Source organism: Neodiprion lecontei, chromosome 1 (genome assembly GCF_021901455.1).
Source record: "Neodiprion lecontei isolate iyNeoLeco1 chromosome 1, iyNeoLeco1.1, whole genome shotgun sequence".
NCBI lineage: Eukaryota > Metazoa > Arthropoda > Insecta > Hymenoptera > Diprionidae > Neodiprion > Neodiprion lecontei.
In genome coordinates, this window is record NC_060260.1 from 8,351,833 (window position 1) to 8,370,618 (window position 18,786).

The 18,786-nt window shown below is 40.7% G+C and overlaps 1 protein-coding gene across 2 annotated transcripts; it reads left to right on the forward strand.

Annotated features, from left to right (window-relative positions):
- The first annotated feature begins 3,137 nt into the window (after nt 1-3,137).
- On the forward strand, nt 3,138-18,347 carry LOC107225754 (high affinity choline transporter 1). Of its 2 annotated transcripts, XR_006904321.1 has the most exons (14): nt 3,138-3,380; nt 7,874-8,076; nt 9,663-9,770; nt 10,079-10,307; nt 11,709-11,937; nt 12,108-12,345; nt 12,787-12,893; nt 13,015-13,118; nt 13,218-13,348; nt 13,463-13,737; nt 14,060-14,632; nt 14,817-15,010; nt 15,577-15,909; nt 16,263-18,347. XR_006904321.1 is itself a non-coding variant. In XM_015666318.2 (13 exons), the coding sequence occupies exons 2-13, from the start codon at nt 7,905-7,907 to the stop codon at nt 15,839-15,841; spliced, it is 2,625 nt and encodes an 874-aa protein (XP_015521804.1). In that variant the 5' UTR covers nt 3,138-3,380; nt 7,874-7,904; the 3' UTR covers nt 15,842-18,347. The 2 variants fall into 2 exon arrangements, 1 of the variants encoding a protein (XP_015521804.1); XM_015666318.2 differs by having other exon boundaries at nt 15,577-18,347.
- The last annotated feature ends 439 nt before the right edge of the window (nt 18,348-18,786 follow it).

An 18,786-nucleotide genomic window follows, 5' to 3' on the forward strand; every position in this document is an offset into this window, starting at 1 on the left:
TTTTCGGTTTTCAATTTGGATAAGATAACTACTGCACGTATTAAAATGGATTTTGTCTAAAGCCAAAATAAATAGCTTACTAATTGCGACATACAACTGACTCGGGTAGATATACAGATTACTTGAAACACAATCAAATGCGGCGTTCATTCGTCATGTATCGCCAACTTTGCGTCGAAATATTGACACGCTGACGTAGTATTAACGAGTAAGTTGATTCTATCAGTTCAACAATAACGTCCATTAAAATCCGAGGGCTGGAGACGTCGAAAGAGTGGAACCCCTTCCCCCCCCTTCCCTCTTTTCTCATCTTCTGTCAAATTTAAAAATCTCCCCCCTTCCAAATGACATAAATAAAATTACCGACCCCCCCCTACGCCCATTCCTGTTTAGGTGTGTGATACCATCTCTCGGCTCACAATTTTTTCAAACTAGCATAATGAAACGAAGTACAATGCATTACAGAAACTTTATCTGTCACTTGTGACAGAAGCCACGCTACTGCCGAGCCGCATTAACAGAAATATTTTTTATTTATGAATTTTGCTTTCCGCATATGACGTCATCGTGTCTGTACTCCCCCCTCCGCCGAGTGATTTTTCGTCAGAATCTGAAACGCTCCTCCCTCCTAAAACCGATAACGTAATTTTTGAGCGCTCCCTCCGTAGCGATACGCTAAAATTGAGAAATCTCATAATCCGAGAACCAATGGGAACCGCTACTGATGAGAACCGGGTAATCTCGCAATATAAGAGTGCCCATGCTTCGAATTCTCTTCAGTTTCGTCTTGGCAATAGAAAGCTGTAGAAGTCCGGTTTTGAATTACAGTCGGGAGGGATTTCTCTCCCCAAGAAAAAGATTAATTCACATCAATATCTTACGTGTTTCAGGCTTACAGAGGACAGAAGCCAGATACCCGTGTAACTTTAGATAGCTTCAGTCTCAATGTATTTAACAAAATTACTAGGCAATCAAATGTGGAGTTACAATCTGACAGAACTCTCTGTACAATTCCTTCGTATGCTGACTTTTTGCTGGTGCACAGTTCTGTGGGTACAAGGGTACGAGCCGGTCTATTTAATTTGATAACTATTTCGTTTCTAATTGAATTGAGCTTCTGGTACAAAATTGACTGAATTCATTAAAATTCCGTTCTTCATGCTTGGGCCTTCGAAATCATTATTTTACATTCGAAACTTTCATGCCACATAAACTTGACCGGTGATGAGATACGAAACGGTCAAGATGCTATGCGCACCAAGGTATCGAATACTCGAGGAATCAAGTATTCTAATTGTGAAAGCTGTTAGAATAGATGTTGCGTGGAGTCCACGAGGCTAGATAAAGGGCGATCAGTTTGTTTGTATCGTATTTTATTAATTGAATGACAAAAAATAGCGCAAATTTGTTTTCGATTTTTCAACTTTAGTTCAAATACTTCGTGGGTATTTATTCGTCTGTATCTTGAGAAGTATTTACGAGAAGAACAAGGTACTGATAAACAAATACCCTAGAACAATTTGAAATGAAGTTGGAAATTTTTATCATCACTCCGTATCAATCTGAACAAGTGTTTATTCAATTATTCCGCCAGTTAATTATTGTCCCAAAACGGATCGACCAAAATTTTTCATGTCAGAATTGGGAATATTGAACACATAATTCAATTGTAGTATTTTTACCGACTCATTAACTGAAGAACAACTCGACGATGTTCAAGGATGTTGCCTGTAAGGATGAAAAAATTTGGAATCCATTGAACCGCTCGCGTTTCTCCAAATTTAGCTGAAAATCTGAAATTACTTTTGTATCTGGTAAGTAATCGTTTCTTTAATTGTAAGCCAGTCGTTACATTATTCAATTATTCTACATCGAGATTACAAAATCTCGATTTATTATTTATTTTTACGAGGCTAAGCGAAAACAATTGTTTAATACATGCTAGAAATTTCAGGTGAGATCCAGGTTTTGAATACTTGTAATCCTAGAATTTCCGTATGTACGTATCGATCCTATAACCAAAATCAAAAATCAGTCTCATCGTTCAGCTCAGCCAGATACTCATGATGGGTGGACAAGCAGCTGGATTGCCAACTCTGAAGCAGCAATGGTGCGAGGACTATATTACGGTACAGTGGCCAATGTATTCTTGTTTTTGTAAAGTTTATTCGACTTTATCGTTGATTGTTATTACCCAATTCAATTATGCATAATATATACTTTCGGTATATAAATTTTCCAAAGTAGACACATGCCTTGACCAGGTATCATGGAAACCAAATTGGTTTTTTACCTAAAATTAAATGTGTATCATGACTTTTCAGACATTCTTGTTCAAGACAGTTAATTTACGTAAAAAAAAAACAATCGTCACAGTCAATTTGCAGTTTCCGTTTAGCATTCCGTTTGTTATCTTATTCTATCATAAATGAAATGAAAAGCTACATTTTTCCTAGCACTCATAATTTGTTTATTTGAAATATTGCTTATGTTGAGTGTAAATCAATATGAATTGCAACAATTACGTATTATCAAAAATTTTCCATCAAGATTTCTTGTTTGTACAGAGTACAAATTGAAATTGGGGAAAAAACAAACGTCTTAATTTTTTATGGAAACCTCATTAAAGGATAGATCATTTTTAACAATATTTCTACTTATTACAATTAAAAAAATATGTATATATATATCTGCATCAGTCATCTGCTCACAGCCACGAATAGCAGTAGAATAACAACAGATACACTGAACTGGGAACTGTACCGACAAAGTCTACGTTGTTGAAAAATCTAATAAACAAATAGCACCTACTAGTAAGTACGTGAAAATAGTAATAAATAAACAATAGTCACGATACTACATACATAGGTACGGAACTTGGTTTTGTCGTAGAATTTATAACAGACACAATCAGCTTTACTGCATGCGTCACTATTTATTTATTTATTTTTTTTTTTTTTGGCAGAACTTCAAATCCGCTCATCCAAATAGCGGCTTATAAATTTCTCGCGAACCTCTCGAAATGGTACAACGACTTCGAAACTCGGACTCGCGTCGAGGCCGCCCGCGGTGCATCAGTCGTCGTGTGTCAGACCTTCGAAAATTTTCTGGACGCACCCTCAGTAGCGGGAGTTTGCGCGAATGGATCAATACGGCGGTTCCCCAGCACGTGGATCCAGCCCCTCGACGGTCCAGCGCGGATGCTGGGCCAGATATTCAGTCGTACGATTCTCGTTTCACGGCGACGTTTTCGCAGGGTTCATCCTCAACTCGTGTACCAGATCACGTTTCGCTTCGGGTTCACGTTGAACTTTGAGACGATATTCCAACACACAGGATGATGATACCAATCTGAATCAAGCTGGATGCAAGTTGAAACGGTGAGTGTAATAATTAAAGAAGAAGAAAAATTAATCAGTCGTAAGAAAAGCCGAGGATTACATTAATTTCTTTTCTTTTTTTTTTTTTTTTGTGCAACGTTTACAAAGATTCGTCAATCGGGCCTTCTGAAAAATAGAGTGACTTTCGACAAACCGAGTGAAATTAAATAAAACAGTGCATTTTACGACCGTTCGTTACGTGACTACTTCGTGAGCTTGTACAACCATCGTCAGCGTTTTTTTTTTTTGTTTTGTTTTATTTTTATAGATGGGTACACTCATTGATGTTTAAGATATTGTACCGACTCCAGAACTCTGTATCACTGTTGCAGAGTTGCACTGAAACATAATTGAGACAAATGTTTGCATCTATACCCTCCTTGCATTGAGGAAGGAAGTTGGATTTACGAAATTTTCAATGTTCCGGTTACTATAGACACACTCTTGAAAAGCTTTCCTTGGTATCCATTAAATAAGGACGATGTTACCCCGCTATGCGCTGGTTTTTAGAGTGGATTATACGCATACTCAGGCACTCTCGGTGTATATCAGATCACGTCGCGAACTCATACTTACCGCAAACTCCGCGCTACTCGAAGAAACTGATACATAAATATTTTTGTCGACTCTCAAATCTTGGTATACGAGGATAGCGTGCGATAATGAGGTGATTATACCGCTTGGAAAGAATTCTTGCTCGGTATTATATTATACTCAATGTGAAAGTGCCTCGTTATCATAATTTCTTCTCCTCAAAACCACCGCGTTATGGTGTAATAAACAATTAAAAAAGAAAACAAATGAGGGGAGGGAGTGAAAAAGCTAATACGAATGGTAGGTAAGTCTACGAGAATTGAGGCTTTCGAGTAATGAGGTTGAAATTTGAACTACATTTTTTGACAGAAATTTTATACAACGAGGTACGTTCCGATGTCGAATCGCATTTTAATCATTCGAGTTGCCTACCACTGATCGATCGCTTCTCGTAATACGAGTAATTCAACTACGACCCTTACCGTCAACTAATCATCCCAGAAAATGCTTCACTCCTGCACGAAGGATAATACGTTTCGAAACGATCTATAAACCCAGCACTAAGGACTTAAGAGCACTTGGAATGCTCACCGCGCCAGAGTTTCCACGATGCATCTGTCCTGGAAGAAGGGTTGAACATTTCACTGAAACGTTGGTGGAACACGATACAGGTAGAAAGTTTGAAAGCGGCGTTAGATTTCATTTGCATCAGTGCACAGCCGACACTCTCCCTGTATATGCAGAATATGAAACACCTTTTTACCTTTTGGCGAGAATAGACAGCTGTAGCGAAACCTTCGGAATCATATTTTCCATGCACGTGAACGCGAGACTGATCGTTGCACAGAACCGTTCAAATCTGGAACCGTGTTACCTTGCCATTTTCCCCTGAGTTTCACGATCAGGGAATTGTGATAATTGGCAGATCGTGTTTCCGGCATAATTCATGGTGCAGTTTCGACACACTTGTAACCCTCGATCACTCCTTCGAACCCCTCGTTAGCAGATCCAGCATGTTGTTTCATCCTCCCTCTGAACCACGCGAGTTGAATATTCATCCTTTCTTTGCAAACTGTTCGCAGTAAATTTCTGCTACATGTTGATGTACAGCCCGAGTGCTGGCAGCCGTTGTTTATTGAAAGCAAAAGTTTTTCTGATAACGCGTCTATAAGCCATGCATATTTGCCCAATTCTCATCAGTCACTATATCCACATAAAATTGAACAATCGAACGTCAAGTTATGACTCACAGTGGGAGTTGTCAACAGCTTGACTCGCCTGGTTGAGTAACATGCGAAATTGATAAGCTGTAGTCGGTCTGTGTGCGGGTGTAATGGAATTTGGATGGAGCGCGGCGTGGTGAGCTTGCAAAGTGCTGGCAGGCTCGCATATATACGCATCGGAGAAATCGCAACCTCTAATGTAGTGGCCCCTGTGCAGAAATTGAGGGCTTTCAGCGTTTCATACCGGGCCATGACCCCGGTCGTCGTCAGAAACAGGTCGTCGTCAATCTAAAACCGTTGTCGCGTGCACGCTTGAGCGGCTGTTGTAAATTGGAATTTTGGTTAATTGAAGTTTGCTCCAGGAGGTCAGTTGACGCCTGTATCAGACAGGGTGAAAAATAGCACGTCAAAGATCTCATAATTTCAACTCCGTTGGACTATCGACGGTCGATCGTCACTCGCCTCGTTCGTGACCCGTGAAATGGAGTTTAGGTGCAGGGTATCCCGGCAAAAAATTCGCTGGACTTTAAAGTGCACCAGGTGCAATCGATACCGTAACTGAAACCGCGATTTCACGGCTCTAACATATGCTATTACAGCGGGTTCGACTGATAATTGTTCGCTACTCCCGAGCTATCGTGATATAGGATATATATCTATATGCTACCGGTATAATGCTAATTGCAGGCTCAACTGCCCGTCCGCCAATTAACGGAGGGTTTAATTAAATTATTGCACTTCGATGCAGGGATCCCAGTTTTCGCAAAGTTTCATTTAAGCTCTCTGTTCAAGTTTCGTGATATATTCTGGACTCCGGATGAAATAGTTCAAGCGGAACGTATGTTTGTTATTATACAGGGATTTGTCGCTATGCGAAAAACTGATTCTAAAATATTAAATCTCCCTCCCCTTTGTTGTACGAAAAAAAATTCCCTACAGTTTCAACGAAATTTCGCCGCAAGCTCTGAATGGGCTCGCTTTAATCTTCGTTGTGCGTTATTTTTTATCACGTCATAGAAAAGCCTCGCTGGTTCAGCGTGAGATGTAATAACGAAAATGTTGTATTCAGAAAGTAGAAATTGTTTGGGGAAGTTCATTGGCCGTCTGGAGGTTCGTAGGATGAACATGGCTGTAAATACTTGAATATACCGGCTTGTTAATTTAAACACATTCTTCGCGCATTCCACGAGCTTCCATTTACAAGGGTTGAAACTGTCGGAAACCCTGTTTGACCCTGCTCGTGAGTTATCACTGCCCGTCTACACGTCCGGCTCAATTCGGTATTTCACAAGGATTCGTTTTCTCGCAGATCCTGTCCACGTAACATTTGTTTTACACGCTACGCATGTGCGTCGCGGCGAAGACGCTGCAGGCGTCACTTTGATTAGAGTACACGGTGTTCGCATATTCATAGAGTCAGACTGAGGTGCCTCCTTTAAACTCGCTGACATTACAGTATTCTCTTTGCTACGGATGAGCCGGTTTTTTAAACTTCCTTTTTCACACAGTCTTCGTAAAACAACATTTATATTACACACGCGGAGACTAAGGCTCTTGAAATTCTGTCGGAAATGTATTCTTCGTTGGAAATAATTCTCTTATGACAATGAATTCCCATCTCTGACGGGGTAAATTGTCTTCTGTAGACATTTTTCTTTTCATTCCTCAAAGTATGACAAGTCTGCGTTCAATTCGAGGATTTATAACTGGTTAACGATTGCATGATACAGAAGGGTGTTCTTCTACACCTTTGTTTTCCCTCTCGTCTCGTGCTTTCACGCTGGATACTAATTACAAAAAAACATACGAATATGGTACACAAGTCAAAATGCCGAGAGTGGTTTTATGCAAAACGCAGCAGCGTTGAAGTGACCCGATTAGCATTGTATAGCGAGTTTAGAGGCACTTTAGGAAAGCGTATTATACATGCTATTGAAATGACAATTTATTTCTAGTACTTTGAGAGAGAGAGAGAGAGAGAATCCTTGGAGAGTTTGCGACGCTCGGATTAGCTCTGGCATTTCTCGACTGCTAGATGAAAATTCATTCAATTCCATCTAAATGTGAAAGTTGACGTGACAATCTAGGAAAAGAGGTCACTGTTCTATTTCAGTACCTGAACTTACGCCTGTACGAGTATATACATGAAACGTTTACTGATTTCTTTGGCTACTACTGAAATTTTACCCTGGGTTTGAATCTGAATCGTTATACCTTCGGTCAAACTGCGGTACGCGGTACAAACAATTCGACACTTGACACATCCTACTGACAAAGAAACGCCCGTTAAATCATCTCGGTGCCGTTGTTCTACATTGTTTCAGAACGAGCTGATCCTGTGACCGTGTTCAGTAACGTAATACTTGAATAAAAAATAAAAACAAAAAAAAATACACCAACCCCACGAGTTCACTCGAGCCCGACGGGAAGGTGAGGTACTTCCGTGCCCTTGCCGGGCATCCGATGTGTGTGATTTAGCACGAACACATCGCACTTTTACATGCATATCCGCAGATCATTCACGCACTCCGAATAAACGTCATTCAACATTGGCACTGTCAGCTCTGCGGGTTGCCGGGTGAGGGCGAACAGAAAATAATAAAGGAAGGCATTTTCTTCGCGCTTGAATGGGTGCACGGGTTAATCTCGACGTGAACCAGTGAACCATGGCGGGCTCTATGTTCCTGCAGGATTCCTTCCGTCTTAAGTGTAACAGAGTGTCTCTGATGTTTTCAGGGCAGAAGCTGACTCCGTGGAAGACTGGAAGATGGGAATCTACGTGGCAGGGGTCGCTGGGGTGGCCGTATTCTACGCCGCTGTTCTCGGCGTTGGTGTCTGGGCAGCGACGGTGAAGAAGAACAAGATGCAGAGAGGGCAGGACGACATGCTGCTGGCGAACAGAGGCCTCGGTCTCTTCCTCGGAGTGCTGACTCTCATCGGTGAGTAATGTTGGAGTCTCTTTGCCCGGCTCTATCTTTTCATTGTGTCGCGACTATGACCGCCTCCGCGTTAAGTCGGTTAATTAAGGCGGTTCAGGTCTCGGAATTTTGCGTGTAGATGTGTTGAGAGAAAATGGATTTAGTTAGACAGTGAAAACCGTCGGTATAGGCGGCTATTATGCCTCTCAAGAGAAAGACGGGAAAGTCCTTCGGTGCGCCGCGGAGAACTCCGACCTTTTCTACTTCATATTTCATTTGACTTAATTAGTGGAAAAATTCACCGCCAGACTCTTGGCGAACGGGTGAAGCGCTCGAAACTTTTTTTTAAATATGAAACAATGGCCTCATCTACTCGGCCCGAGTGCCTGAGGGACTCGGTAATCATGACGCGCGATTCACTAACGGATTTTCCTCGCAGTTCACGTAATCCGCAGATCGTTCCACTCGCCCAATTTTGACTGGACGCGATTTACGATCTTCGGTACCGAATCCCGCCGAACGAAAGTGAAGGGACCTCCAATTCGGGTGAAACGGAAAGAAAAATCCGTACAACATGGTAAACCACGCGGATATCATTCGTAATTCCACCGATATCGCGGCTTTCGTATAATTGAACGCCCAGAGCCATTTGTGTTCCGCATTAGCCATTACTCTAATGAATGTACCCCGGTTACCCGGAGCTGCAGACTGCTGAAGCTTTGACAGTGTGAGAGAGAATTTTCAAAACCTATTTTATCCATTCATCCACGTTCCATCAGCTTCCATTTGCTTCGGCATACTTCGCCATTCAAATCGACCCGCAAGGTGCACTGTAAATCAGACTAACGCGACTCTGAGAGTACAAGGTATGTGAAATGTTGAACGACTACTGTCGCTCACGCCCGGTTGTAAGCTACAGTTGCGGTTCTTTTAAATGCTTTCACATATTCCTCTCTGAAATCCTCCACACGTTGGGAAGGGATGGCATACCACAATGCCTCGTTTTTTATCATATTGCTACGTGTTTCCTCCATCTACCCGTATCCTGCACTTTTTTTTTTTTGTTTTGTTTTCTGTTTGCGTTTTTCCCTTATTATACCACCCGCTGCCACCGTATTTTCAGTACTCTAGTTTTTCATACCTACGTTGAAATTAAAGCCCTCCTAGCCTGAGAACCATACCGTTGCGCGGTCCCAAATGCGTTCATCGTTATAATAAACATTCCACTTGAAGATATACTGTTCCCATTAACGGCGTAGCGGTGAATCTCTGTTGATGATCCTTTAATGCAAAACTCAACGTTCTCATTTTATTATACCGGCGATGTTAACTTGCATGACAAATTATACTAATTGTTCTCTCAAATTTCTTCTTAGTCTGAGTTATGAGTTACGAATTAGGATTATCCTCGAAGCTCGTTAGTACTTGTATTCCACAAAGTTCCTTACGCTTGACGGTGCATAAAAGGTCTCTTGTTTCATCTCTTCAAATAGCGTAGTACTCGTAACGATACTGGAATCATCAAGTCTCACAGTCTGAATATGGAATGTTTTCAATTCTCAACATCATACCAACTTCATTAGGATTCGTTTTTTTTTTTTCTACAGCAACGTGGGTCGGTGGTGGTTTCATCAATGGAACTGCGGAGGCGATGTTCACCAGAGGATTGGCTTGGTGTCAAGTACCAATTGGTTACAGTCTGAGCCTACTATTCGGTAAGTGGGTTTGAATCGAGGGGATGGATAGAAACGGGGAATAAACCGAGAAAAATCAAGTTTCTGTGTACGTTCCAAAGAACTTATCCAGATTGCTTTCAAAGTCTTTCGAATCAGCGAACTCCTCTTTCACAGCTGTAAGTCCTATGTACATATACAAACAAATCGTGTCACTCGGTTTAGTCCAGCATCCGTCCTTCAATTGATTTCGTTTGACCAATTACATCCCTCTTCTGCGTTGAGCTCGACGCATCTTTTGAAAAATATCGACCTTGCCTTTTTCATATTCAACATCTCTCGCTTCACAGGCGCCCTGCTATTTGTGAAGCCGATGAGGAACGCCGAGTACGTAACAATGCTCGACCCGTTTCAACAACGATACGGTGCTCGAGTGGGAGGACTTCTCTTCCTGCCGGCTCTTTGCGGAGATCTTTTTTGGTGCGGAGCGGTACTCAGTGCCCTGGGCAGCTCCCTTTCCGTCGTTGCTGGAATCGACTCCAACGTCAGCATCTGTGCCTCTGCTCTGCTAGCCGCAGTGTAAGTAACGACTGGTATTTTCAAAAAATATTTCTTAATTCGCACGTTGATACCAAAACTTTCTGATTACTTGAGTCGTGCCATTTATCGACAAGCAATAACGTTTAGCAAAAGGCGTGTGAACCGCACAGCGAAAATTAATTCGCCTAATAATGATAATAATAATTTAAAATGCCAAGAAAAGGTTTATCGATAAGTTCGACAGAATTTAGTGCGGTATGCACAACGTCTCAGGTTTCAGCTTTCGGGCTGAGGGGTGAGTCAGCAAGCTACCCTCGGTGACTTGATAACATTTTTCCCTCAATTTCACGGCGGGCATCCATCCCATTACGAGAGGCAGCGTAGCGAATCGTTCGACGACCAATCTTCGGATATAAAAAAAAGCTTGATTTGTCCCTGAGACGCTAGGGACGACGCGAAACAATAAAATGAACTAGAGAATAGACAAGGAAAAGATAACGACGCCGCAGTCTGGAGAATTCACTGAGCGGTCCAGTGAAGCGACGATAAGCGTCCGCTCATTTAGACATTTGCATTATATTATACAACGAATCCGTCAGAGTTTATTCTTTCTTTTCTCATCATGATCATAATTATCCGGATCTTACGTAATACGTATGCGTCCATAAAGTTAAAAATTAAAATATTTTTAAGAAACCACACGTCATTAAAATGACGCAAGGTTCGTGCACTTCGAAAATATGCAAAACATTCGAGCAGTTTCTAAGCATAGTCGTTCGCTTTCGGGTTAGTTGTACAGAGAAAAAGTTCAATCCATCAATATATTTAATTGAAAAAAATGGAGAATAATTTTTTCTCATTATAAGAAATGTTTCTTAAAGGTTATTGAAATGAATATTTTCGCAGATTTCCTTTCGATGCGTGAATATCAAGTATAGGTATATTCGAGTCAGGAGATATCGGAATGTAAAGCCTCCTCGAATGAACCGAAGCAATGTCACGCGTACACAAAAGCATTATCCTTGGGTTACGCTTGTCAGCGGTTGTTGTAAAGACTTATACTCGTCTTCACTCCTGGTTCTTGGTGAAGAGTAAATATAACGTTGAAGAAGAAAGGTGTATCTGCACAATAATCCGACAATCGTATAATATTAATTTCTGAAATTATTTAAAAGAGAGCCAAGAAGACCGAATATACTTATTCATTTGGCAATGAATACATCGCGAGTACTTACCTTTTTACGTCTTCGGCAAAACGATATAATTAACTTCCAAGTGCCACTTTGCGTATCTTTTTTTCTCAATTTCCGCTCTTTATCGACAATCGATCATAACCGTAAAGCTTATCGTATTTGTGTACCATCGTCAGAATCAAGAAATTTGTAAAGTAAAACAATCAAGGCGACCCTCAGTATTCTCTTTCAACGACGTTTCTACCAGGTACACGGTTTGCGGTGGTCTGTATTCCGTCGCTTGCACGGACGCCTTGCAGCTCGCTTGCATAACTCTTGGTCTGGCGGTTGCCGCCCCGTTTGCCGTAATGCACTCGGCAGTCTCATTGGAGAAGAATCTACCGACGAAAGACTGGCTTGGCGAAATTAGAGAAGAAGATATGGGCGAATGGATCGACGGCATGTTGCTCCTCGTCTTCGGTGGAATTCCATGGCAGGTATAAAACAGCTCTACCATAATATCATCGCGCTGATAGACACTAAGTCACATACTTTAATCATCGCACTCGTTTCCGCATAGCAAAAATTACAAAATTCTTGGAAGAGGGATGTATATACGATTCCGAAATCAATCACCATATCCAAAACCTCGTATGCGTTATTACAGGGTTACTTTCAACGCATCCTGAGCATCAAGAGCACAACGGTAGCGAGAACCTTGTCGATCGTCTCGATGATCGGGTGCCTCACGCTTGCGGTACCATCTGGGCTCTTGGGTCTAGTGGCCAAAGCGACGGATTGGACATTGGTGGAAGGTTTCAATCGTACCATAACGCAGGAGGATGGAAACGTGGTTTTACCGTTGGTTCTGCGTTACTTGACACCTCAGTGGGTCTCCTTCATAGGTAACGTATAATGCAAGTACGGTACCTTAGGTAGCACACTTGTCGAGATGCCTACTACTATTTGCTAATCGAAGCTAGGAGAACAGTAACTATTATTATTATACATTAGTAGTATGTACAACGACTGTCAATAATTGTAAAGTCGAAGCTGTGTCAACCCCATGTCGACAAATGTCCTGAACAATGTCGAGGTCGAGACAAGGTATTGTTTGATGACAACTCAATTTACAGTCAAATTGTACCCTGTGTAAGGGGCATTCGTGAATGTTTGGTTGACCTGTAGTCAACTATTGGTTTGAAATACGCTCTTTCTGTAAGTCTCCGATTAGTTCACTTCGTTTCCCTACCGATAATAAGTTGGATCATGGAGTTGACTGTGTACTACTTAGAACGCTAATGAGCTGTGTTTGATGCCCATACTCTTCAATTCTCTAATCACAGGCCTGGGCGCTGTTTCGGCCGCCGTCATGTCTTCCGCTGACTCGAGTATATTGGCTAGCAGCTCAATGTTCGCAAGAAACATATATCGATTAACGATCAGGCCCAAGGTGAGTAGGGGAGTTTTTTTCATATCCTGCACCGTTCCTTCATTTTCCATCCGACTCCGTCGATGCGGGAGGTTCCTTTGAGTCGTCGCTATCTATATAAAGATAATTCTCTTTCATACAGGCGACAGAAAAAGAGCTTGCTTGGGTTCTCCGTATCGCTGTTTTGGTCGTGTCAGGTTTATCAGCTGCCGTCGCTATGACGGTCGGCAGCGTTTATTACCTTTCGTAAGTACAATGTACCTGCACCCTCGTCAATGATACGGATAATCAATTACAAGTCGTACCAGTTTATCCTAACAACTTTTTTCACGAATTCTGGGGTAGCTATCTCTGCTCGGATCTCGTTTACGTCGTTTTGTTCCCGCAACTCCTCGCCGTCGTACATTGGCCCAACTGTGTCGACACGTACGGATGTCTCTTTGGATACCTCGTGGCTGTCGTACTACGAGTTTCCGGTAAGTAGCTCAAGGAATTCTTCGTCGATCAGTCCGATTTTTTAACTGACAATGAAAGAAACCACTGCATTTTTTTCAAACTTGGTGAAAAGACAGCTGCTTCTTTTTTATCAGGGGGAGAGAAGGGATTGGGTATACCACCGCTCATCGAGTATCCATTTTACGACTCCGCAACACAGACTCAAAAGTTTCCGTTCCGGACTGCAGCGATGATTTGCGCAATGATATCGCAGATTTTCGTCAGTTTTTTCACCAAAAATTTACTTGGCAGAGGGTACTTTCCAAGGTGCTGTGACGTCTTGGGTGTTTATTCACCGGGAAAACCATCCAAACAGAGCGGCGTTGTTCAGAGCAGTTCTGGTGCCGCGCTAATTGACGCCGTCATTACCGTGAGTGAACTGATTTGCTCTGAGGGGGAAAAGCGCGATTGGCCGTTAAACGGTTCAATTGACGGGGCGTGGGGTATACAGACCTTTAGAAAAATTGTACCATTAATTCGTTGAAGTATCTCACGGTAATGATTATCGCTGCTGAATACTCGAGATTTAATTTACCCGACGAAATTTCTTCTTGCAGATCTCACTGCATAACCGAGCAAATCCGTGTTTCCCACTTGATGGAACTCGAGTTGTTGCCCAAAAAAACTTTGAGATTTTTCTATTTTCCACATTTATTTTCATCATTGTAGAATTGTGACCACACACGTTTCAGGAACCACCGAATGGGTCAGAGCATGCAGAAAATCGTCATGAGATGCAGAAATACGACGCAAATCGATCGGTCCGTGATGAAGACGCGCAGCACTACGAGACCGTGAATGATATGTACGAGAAGCCGGAGGAACCGAAATCAGATTTTGTTATTCAAAACGCGAACAAAAATTTGCAAAATCTGCAAAGCATCATGCAGTCTCCGGAGGCCAATCAAACTTCCGTCACTTCTTCTAGTCAGAATAATTACTTTGGTGATCAAATACTAACGGTTAGAAATTTAACAGCAAATTCAGCGAGTGTTAGTCGAGCTCCAGTCACGCATGGCAGTAACTCGGTAAAGGATCAGAACAAGAACACCAAGAGTAAACCCGTGGCATCCAGCATGTCAGTGAACAACGTGGTTTACGCGAAACCTTCGAACATCGACAGAGGCAAAAAGAATGACAAAATTGCCGACAAGTCAATGATGGAACTCAACCTTAACAACGACTCCAGTGTGGGGAAGAAAAACATCAAAGGTGTAAAGCTGATTGGTATGGAGGGAGGTACTCTGAGGAGACCGTCGTTGCAGGTAATTACATGTCTAGTGAAACATTAAACAAGCAATTTATGCGACGTCAATGTCAATCGTTTCATACTTCTATTGTTTTGCGGAATACGTGAGCGTTGAGAGTCATGCAACTTTACAGCAGATTAAACGGACAGTTTTATCGTATTGCACAGTTTTATCATTTCACATTTACGTTACGTAACAGGGAACATTTTCTCCCACTCCTTCCGTGGAATTGGTTCATATATTGGACAGAAGACAGAGCAACACTTCTTACGGTCCGAGCTCACTGTCTCCAGTCCCAGGGGTTGAGGCTTGCAGGACTCACGGGACAGCGGTTGATGGTCAGGTCGGGAACGAGCATTGTAGAATCAAGAGAGGCATCGTCAGGCACCACAGGTACACTTTGCTTTCTATATTTGAAACAACGGGCTACATTACAGCTGAGCATTTGATCGGCGTGGTAGTATATTATGCAACGAGTGGGACAAAGGGACGATTCCGAGTGACTGCGGATGTCATACGAAATCTGAATCGTTACTGCCCACGAGTTGCACACGATATTTTTCACAGCAAAAATGTAAATTAGATGATTTTGGCCGTCTGCTGAAAATGAAGAAAAGACGCTATTTCTCGATGAATGACGTACGCGTTGAGACATGGCGAATCGTTTCTCCACTAGTGTAGAAATGGTTCGCTATTTCGCAACGCGCTGGTCATACGTAGAAAAATGGCTTTTTTCGTTCATTTTCAGTAGACGGCCGAAACCGCCTAATTTTGTATTTTTATTGTGAACAATATCGTGTGCAAGTGTGAGGAATGACGATTCTGAGTTCGTATGGTATCGGTACTCGCCTTCGGCTCGTGAGGCTAACTTCATACTTACTCAGAATCGTCACTTTAGACCACTCGTTGCGCAATATATTACTTCCGAAACTTTGTCGAACTTTGCACGTGTTCATCAGCTTCAACGAGACCGGAGACAGAGCCTTGACCACGCTTGCAAGACAGCCGAATTATCCCTCGATGCCGTTGAGACCGGAGGACTGTCGCCTGACGCTGATCAAGAGGGATAACAAAGCTGGTGCAATCGTTCGCCATTCGTCTGTAGTCGATGAAAAAGATTCGGGCGAGGGTCTGGTTGTCAGTCCAACTTACAAGATGTACGCTTCGACGGGAAAGACTGGAAATTATTTCGTTACCGACGATGAAGCTGTAAGCAGGTTCTAGACGGAAGTGGCATCAGGATCGCGTTTCAAAGCTCCTTTAATCTAATCAACTGATGAGAAAAGGATGCAGTAAGTTATATGACCCCATATTGTGCTGGAAAATATCTCATATTTCATGTACTTTAGACAATTTCACAGTAGGTCCGACCGTGATATATTTTCTTATCGTCTCACAACTATCTATTAAGCTCAAACCTGGAACATTATTTTTGAAGATTATTTCGAGGAAAAATGTGCAGTTCTTTTAGTAAATTAGCATTTGTGCTATTTTTAAAAAGAAAGAGCTGTCTGATGCAACTTTTGCCGCTGCATGGAACGTTGGCTCCGTTATTCGTATAATACAGCAATAGTAATAACAATAAAAATAGGAAACGTAAATTAGCGAAGCGTTGTTTTACGTGCGATATTGTTAATTTTTTCAGAGCACGAGCGTATAAAAAAATGTTCGAACAGTTTCTTTTTGACGAATGATGATCTTCCGCAGCATTTCCGTGTAAATATATGTAGTCGTAGATACGAGAAGTTTTTGTTGGGTTAGATATTTAATGTACCGCAATACGTGGCAATTGATAATGAATATTATTCGCGAACTATCGATTTACCATTTATTTTGATGTAATATTAAATGTTGGCAAGGAATGAATAATCGATGATATAACCTTAAAGGTACTCGTATTTATGGGAACGAATAAATACACACAAAAATATTACATAGCGAAACGTCCAAACGTGCAAATTCATGATAATCCAATGAAATGATATTTTTGCACCAGTAGCTAACTAGTTATAAATAATATCTAGGAATACAATTCGTGTATATTTAATCCTTACAACAACAGCAACAATAATAACGAAGTAAATAGTATTATGAATAACGCAATTCTTAAAAAGTATAGTGGCCTGACGACCGTATAAAACCTAAGCAACGTATGAATATGACAGCAAAAAACACGGTACGATGAAAGTAACGGTGAATATTTGTTATATTAAATAATAAGAATCAAGAAAAGGTGGGAAAAAATTTACAAACATGTTCATATTATCAGTATACTATAAGAAATTTTTACAAAGACTGATTATGAAATGAGAAATTACATTTTGATGTCCCCAATTTTACGCTGGATGAAACCGAGCAGTTGGATACTTGGAGAGTTTTATTCGTCAACTGAGCAAAAATCTGTTGACTTACGGCAATTGCGACCAAGAAACAGGCTGCTATAGTGTTTACTAAACGTTTATCGTAAATTTACTTTGAATACCTATAATACACACCAATTAATAAGGAACTTCTACCAACACTCGTGTATCTGATAAGGATATTTTACGCAATTAATAATTTTGTAAAGTTATAAGTAACATCTAGTACCTATATCAGTATTATTACTAACTAACTAATGGTAAACTAAGAAAAAGAGAACCATTGCAAAACTTTTCAATAGTCAATTTTACGAACTGTACGTATCTGTAATATAGAAATGGAAACATTCAACGACTTAGTCAACTCCGCGTGGAAATTGACTGTTAGTAGTTACTAATTACTTTGAGAGAGAATTGTAGAAGCAGATTATCATTACGTGCCAACGAATTTTTCTAACGATTATCAGTCATCTGTATGTGCCAGGGAAATTTTTCGTTTCTGAATATTAGTTGCATTATAATTTGTAGGATTAGATCATCTGTACTTGAGTGATGGTAATTGATATGCAATGACGATTGTATGTAGGCCTAGATTAATATTATAATAATGATGTGAACATTGTCTGATATTAAAATTATCTTTTCAATTTCGGTTATGACAACATGAATGAGGTTGTATACTGTGAATTATGTGCCAAATACATATAATGGTCCTTCAAACATAGGAGAATGTATAATTCCATGTAGATATAGGTAAGTCTACTCAAGTGGTAACCACTAGCTATTAAGTTGATGTCTCAAGATTTCAAATGAAAATAATCAACTGAAAAACTTTGTTTTTCAATATTCGTTACGTTAAAAATGCGTGTAGGAAACATTGATAACGAAAATTTACTTTTTCTCGAACACCTGCATCGTAGCATTTTAAATTATCAAAGTGTCTGAATGATTGTTTGCTTTTATTATTAGTTAGCCGAAGTTATACATTGTTTCGAATAAGAAATAACTCGAATTCTAAGGTAATTAATCATAACACTGTAACAGTAAGTCGATATTTGTGTATAAAAAACGTTAATTATGTGTGCATGTGTTCAAAAATACGAAACACACATCTTGTGACTGCGATGCAGAGAAATTCCAGTACAATAAAAAAAAAAAAACTGGATAAGTAGGTGTGTTTAAAGTAAGTCGAAAGGGTAGATACGAATAATAGGTAAAATATTAGTTGAAATTTGATACCTTGATACTTTCACACCACATAAAGCGTGATTTGGTACACAAGAATTGCATGTGACTTCAGTGAACGTGAATCAACTTGTAGAAATCCCATCAAATCTAGTAATAAGAACAATAAATCCGATGAAAATTCATGTACCGTATACTTTATTTAGAGATAAAAAAACTGTATGCCTCGATTCTGTGGAATGAATGATACATTCATTAAGGTAGATCTATAGTATCAAATCGTTAGTTCGACGCCTCAGTTAATTACACACCGTTTCGTGACCGAGTGTTGTTTATACGACGCGCGAGTGATATTGATGATCTAGAAAGATCAGAAGACAGAAGAGTCTCGATACAGAAATTTAAAATATATGGAGATCTCTCCCGCAGAATTTTTTTGATCTAAGGATTCGAAACGGAGAAGAGTCGGAATGTAGTGAGACATGATATCAAATCGACCGAATAGATTCTGACGGTTCTGTAATTTGGATTAACGTACTTTATTTTTCAACATTTTGTCTTTTCTATGTTTCAAATTTCTAAAATTCGGAGATTCTATCGAACAGATTTCCGCGTCCTTGAACA